The sequence below is a fragment of the Apaloderma vittatum genome, unplaced genomic scaffold, assembly GCF_000703405.1.
Source record: "Apaloderma vittatum isolate BGI_N311 unplaced genomic scaffold, ASM70340v1 scaffold16995, whole genome shotgun sequence".
Classification (NCBI taxonomy): domain Eukaryota; kingdom Metazoa; phylum Chordata; class Aves; order Trogoniformes; family Trogonidae; genus Apaloderma; species Apaloderma vittatum.
Window position 1 is genome coordinate 4,123 of NW_009716671.1, and position 6,094 is coordinate 10,216.

A 6,094-nucleotide genomic window follows, 5' to 3' on the forward strand; every position below is an offset into this window, starting at 1 on the left:
GCTATGGATTCCAGCACTTCAAAAACTAATTCAGTTAAAAAGGAAAAAAAAATTATTCCCTTTCCAGATTTCTCTAACTAAAATCATAACATGAAAACTACTAAGCAAGGTCAGAATTTTGTTAATAATGTGGGAAACTTAATACCAAGAAACCCTCCTTAGCCTATTACTAGCTTTAATGGCAAAAAACCACACAAGAATCAGAACTGCAGTGACACCTCCTGGAAGCCAAGAAACCACCAGAGGGAAAAAAAAAATAAAAAAATCCAACTTTTAGCTCTACCTTGCTCATTACATATCGTTTTGGCTGATTCACTGGAACACTGAGCCTCCAAGTCCCACTGTTGTTAAAACCTTCCCCTCGTGGCAGAACACGACGGAGGACACGCGCTCCCACCCCCGCCTCAGGAACCAGCTCTCCTGAACATCTGCAGGGAAGCCTTTCTCTCCAGACAGCTGCTGAAGGGAAAACCCCACAAAAAGAGTAAGGAACAAAAAACAACCCTGAACTCGCTTTTATCTCCTCGGATTACCTGGCTGCTGCTTTGTCAATGCGTTAGGAGTCCTATTGCCGTAATTCCTGCTTCCTAGAACCAAAGGTGTTTTTTCCCCAGCGTCGTGCTGCTGTGAGGGAGGTGACGCTGGCACAGCCTGGCTGGAGGGAAAGGGCTCCCGGCCCTGGGAGGACAAGGGGATCTCTCTCACTTTCAACTCTTTGCACTGGAAAGCAACTGTTACGCAGCAAATGCAGAGATGGTAACTGCCACACACCGAAGAGAGACATCGAATTATGACAGGCACGGACCAGAGCAGCCCTGCCACAGGCATCTCATCATCCTGCTGTGAAAACAAGCTCCCAGCAGTCAGAGAAAACAGCCCCAGGTGAGAACTGGCACTGGACACGCGTGCTGGGATTGAGTCAACTCCCTTCCAAACTGGAAAACCCAAGACTACACCAACGTACACCTCTAGCAAAAGAGCCCAGTCTTGCCAGCAGTGAGGGGACACAGCCAGTGCCCCAGTGTCCCTGCGGTGGGCACAGGGCCCCTCCCTTCCAGGGCTGGACCGAGGAGACACCACCAGCCGCCCGCCAGTGCGGCACACCCAGGGATAAGCTCACTGGAACCAGCAGCCACCCCTGCCGACCACCGACGTTCCTCCTGCCCACCGGGATTCCAGAAGTTTCACAGCCCTGCCACGGTTAGGGCCGGCAGTTTCTCTCCTGGAGCAGCAGAGGGGAGGTTTAGCCTCGACTCTTCCACCTGCCCAGCCCCAGCACCCAGGCATGGCCTTAGAGCACGGGCTTTTTTCTCTTGAACAAACCTTTTTAGAGAACCACAGGAGTATTTGTTTAGCGGGACTGGGAAGAAGCACTAGCAGAGGAACGGTCGTGTTGCATCTGTACAGCCACAGACAAAACCTGCCTTTTCAAAGGGATGACGGAGGCAGGGGCAGAAAACTGCTCGTTCAGCGGGGCTGGGCAGTCCGGCTTCCTGAATTTGCAGGCAGAAGTCCTGAAGCTGCAAGTATGATTTGTAACTCAAAAAAGGTAAGAAGCAGCCTGCAGTTACCCTGGAAGTACCAAAACACATCACACCTTAAAAGCTTATGAAAAGAACACTTATAACCTTTCTACTTAAAATAGATTTATGAATAGTTTTATGAAAGAAAAAGAAAGGGAAGTCAGTCTTTATCACTGCTTCAGGAGCTGAGCAGCACTGAAGCTTCCACACATAGCTCTTGCTTAAGAGTTGTTCAGTGTTGAATCACCTCAGCTATCAGTCTGTGTGAAAGTGTCCTAATGGCACTCAGTCACACGAGTCACTGTAAAGTAGAATATCAAATTGTGCAAGCAACTTTTCCCCTTTTATGAGAATCACAGACTGGCCTAGGCTGGAAGGGACCTTAGAGATCATTTCATCCAACCTCCCTGTCATGGGCAGGGGCGCCTCTCAGCTAGATCAGGCAACACATGGGCACCGAACCGGGAGGAGATTTACAGCCAACTTGCCTACCCAGATCCAAGACTATTTAGGATAAGGGAATTCCAAGTGTGGCACGCTACTTTGCTTCTGGGAACACTGGCCACAGCTGAAGATGAATGTTTGCCATTCAGGATAGCTGTTTCTTTTCACAAAAAGCCAAAGGGCCAGAGGAAAATAATTTTATTATATCCACATTTAAAAGAGTGGGGGCGAACTTGCATGCAAAATTATTTTGCTTTGGGTGGGTATTTCTAATCTTTTTTAATAGAACAGATCTTCATGTTTTGTTCATGATGGATGCCTTCAAAGTGCCTCTACAAACCTTATCGCTGCCAGGGATCAAGCCAGGAACATGCCAGACTAATGAACTAGATAAACAATCGTGTCCCCAATGTCCTTCATCAGGCCGTTCTCAGTAACGCGCACGTGTTTCTCGGCCAGGTCGATGTGGAAGATGGCTTGCTCCAGAATAGGCGTTTTCTCCGCTTCCTCTTTGCCAAGGACCGGAACACGGCGAGGCCCGAGCACGGGATCATCGAACCTCATCAGCTTCACTTTAGAGAGATCTGCAGTAAAGAGAGAGGCTGGTCAGGTGAGGGATCTAGAGGCCAGTTACAGCATCAGCTGCAGCAATCGACACAGTCCTTAGTACTTGGTACTTCTCTGTCTGCTCCAAGGAAAGGCACTCCCTCGGCAATAACACCCACAGTGAGATTTACGTCCACTCAGAGACATCACTCGGTGGTGACACAGCAACTTGCCAGCAGAACTGGAGATAAACCACCCAGAAATACCAACTCCCGATGCCACACGCCGAGCCCTGAGCCTGCATTGCTGTGGGACAGCCGCGAGTAACTGAACACTGATGGTATTTTCTGAGGAATGAATTTCATAGACTGGGAGAAAGAGGAAGGCGAGAGTTGTTTTAAACACAACTCCCTACTAAAACGCACACCAAGCCAAGGCTGCCAAGCAGACCAAGAAAAACCTCTCAGGAGCCTGGGACCTTTCGGCCAAGCCTTCCTCCAAGCACCACCCGGCTGCCCCTGTGCACCGACACAACAGTGACACCTCCTGGAACAGGCAGAGAGAGAGTCACTGCTTCACCATCTCACTTGTTCTCAACCACTGGAGCAGACGCCCCTGGCAGCAGCCCGGCGGGCACACCTCCTCGGGGTACAGGCATTCCCCGCCTGTACTGTGCCACATACTTTAGCACATATTCCTCTGTGCACACCACCCCCAGTATGCAATTGCCTTTTTTCTACAGATAAACATTAATATAAAACACAAGCTTTTGAAAGACACAGAAAGAAAAGAATTACTCCACTGTCACAAGCTTTTGGATGAGGTCCAGTTGTCTTTTTATACCCAGCTCACAGGGCCCCAGATTTGTTTGATTCTTAATTCCTGCATTCTTCAACAAAAACACAGCTGCTGTTCCCTTTAAGAAAGCTATTTTTATTCATTACCCTGGCCAGAAACTTAATGTTTGTTTCAACAGTCTGACATGGAACTTTATCATGCTCCTCTAGCTTTTCCTAAAATATCTTTCCAATCAGGTGGGTAAGTGAGGAATACTAAAATTATCAACAAGCAGGCTAGGAAAAAAATCTCACTTATTTCCAAGAAAAATCAAGGAAAAGCACCCACCCTGAAATACTGCCACTTCCAAAGATCACTTTTAGACTGTCAAGACACCACAAATATTTAAACTGGCCCCCTGAAGGGTCAGCTTTTATTCCAAGTTCAACAAGGCAACAAGCAGGCCATGGGTGAGGATTTTCCTGGTGCCACAGGAGACAGTGACAAAGACAAACCCAGCGCCTCTCCTACTCTGTCCTGTGGGTGCACAGCACTTCAGGGACTCCCCGCACAACATTACCAGACAGAAAACCACAGCAACGGGAAAACACCAGCAGCTTCAGGCTCCAGGGAACGGTGTGGCAGCAAAAGCAGCCCCCAGCTCTGCCTGGAGACGTTCTGCTCCCCCAGCACAGCTTTCCCAAAGCACTTCCAGTACCTGTGTCACTTGCACTGCACAGTTCAACGCTTAACAGCTGGAACCAAGTATTAGTGCATAAAGAGTGCAAGAGCAGAGCAGGAAGAAATAGTTCAGAGGATTCAGAAGGAATATTGAACTACTGCCCACAGAGGCTGCTGGTTTGAGTCTGGCATGAACAGCAGCAACTGATGGGCTACGGAGCAACTCTTCAGTAACCCCAGTTTTAAGTGAACAGAGAGTTTTCCACTATGAACTGGGATAGAATTTACAAGGAGCCAACGTATCTGGTCAATTTTTTTCAGCCCCGGGCTCCAAACCTGAAGTGGCAGAAGCTGTCTATAACCAGCTACAGACCCGACTGGTTTTCTTGTAAATGCAAAGCACCAGGGGAAACATTATCCATATTCACCTCTGGCTGCAACTAGGGTTTGGTGTCGCAGTACCAGAACAAAAGACCAACAAGGAAAACTCACAGAAAAGCCCACTTATCTGCACGTTACCTCTTCTCTTGTTCACCCAAACACAAAACTTCTGCTCCTTTGTAAGCATCTATTAGAGCAGGACAAGCTTCAGTGGATTTCTGTTTCCACTTCTCTCCTGGAAACATGAGTGGAAGGAGCGCGCGACAGCTGCACCTCTGTGCTAAGGCTGTACCTTTGATTCCTCGGTCCATCTTCATTAAGCGCCTGATCACCGTCTCTCTGTTGTCTCCTTGCCTGATTTCAATTTTTGTAGAGAAGTGGCCATTTGATGGTTGAGGGTTCACCAAGAACACAGACACGCTGGGCTGTAAGAAAGTCAATCCAAACATTAAAGGAGAATCTCTATTTGTGATCCAAGCCTCAGAGGAAGGATGAGACTAAACCAAGCAAACAGCATCTACCAACAAATATCCTGGATGGATAAACTTAATTTGGCAGAACGCAAGCACTCCCTCAACACTATAAGCCGAACACGCACAAGTTTTTAGGCGGTATTTAGGGAAATCAGTGCAATTTTTACTGGTAAAAGGTGTTAGAGCCAGAAGCATCCACACAAGACACCACTGTTGTAGAGCTTCACTAATGCTACACGTCACTCACCAATTCTTCCAACTCCTACACAGCTGCAGGAACACTTCTGAAAGGTTCTATTCTTACGCAACTGGATGGAATTTATTAGCCCATTACAAACTAACAGCTGAACATGAAGTATTACAAAACACTTCAGGATTCAGCAAACAAGTAGCACAAAGTTTCATGTGGAAATCTGCAGAACTTCAAAACAATAAGCAGCAGCGCAATTTCTAAATAACAGTGGAGAAATGAGATTCAGCCATAGTTGCTCAAGACCGATCATCTCGGTTCCATTTTTGGCCTGTGTTTTAATCAAAATATAATCCACCTTAGCTAAACAGCAGTAGTTGAAGCATACTGCTAAAACAAACAAATCCAAGAGCATGCAAACGCTCAGGTCACTTGCTTTTAACAGTGTTCAGGTCAAATCACTAAATCGTGCTGACTGAAGAGCTTTAAAGCTAAGGTACAACCACAGTGACATTTAAGGCTCTGCATAGAGGAAGGAAAAATAAACCAGAAAATGCTTCAGGAAATGTTTCTTGTTTTAAAAGAGTGTTGAGACAAAGGTAAAATAAATCCAACGTTCATGTCTAATTAAAGTCTAATTAAATAGCATACTTGCTTTTGTCTGGGGTTGGTTCTTTTGGGGGGAGGGGGACATTAGGTTTTTTTGGGTGTTTCTCATTGGTTGTTTTTTATTTAACTTTTCAACACTTAAAATAACTGAATTTCTGATTTTACCTCAGTTCTGAATACGGAAAACGGTTTTCCAGGACAGCAATCTTCTTTTATTTTATCTTCTGCTTCAGAAGCAAACTTCACCTCGATGTGATCCAGCTGTAAAGAAGAAAAGCGGAGAAGGAGGGAATAAACAGGAGTTTAATCGATTTGGAGGGAGCAACAGGAGTTATCAGGCCTCTCACACAACTGTTTACGTAGTAAAGCAGAGAGTAAACATGTGTTGACAGCCCACTCCCAGTCCCTCTAGATTCTCCCCAGGGAAAGATCCACTGTCCACCAGATCCACCGTTTAACTGCTCCCCTCT

General features: G+C 46.6%; 1 protein-coding gene across 1 annotated transcript in view; it reads right to left on the reverse strand.

The window, feature by feature from the left end:
- Window positions 1-2,315: 2,315 nt before the first annotated feature.
- Window positions 2,316-6,094, reverse strand: part of LARS (leucyl-tRNA synthetase) — a gene marked incomplete at its 5' end in the record, with an annotated part of 27,045 nt that continues 23,266 nt past the window's right edge. Inside the window, 3 exons of the mRNA XM_009869635.1 lie at window positions 2,316-2,551; window positions 4,645-4,777; window positions 5,790-5,885. Coding sequence (XP_009867937.1) covers window positions 2,346-2,551; window positions 4,645-4,777; window positions 5,790-5,885 — 435 coding nt within the window. The remainder of the gene's footprint in view (window positions 2,552-4,644; window positions 4,778-5,789; window positions 5,886-6,094) is intronic.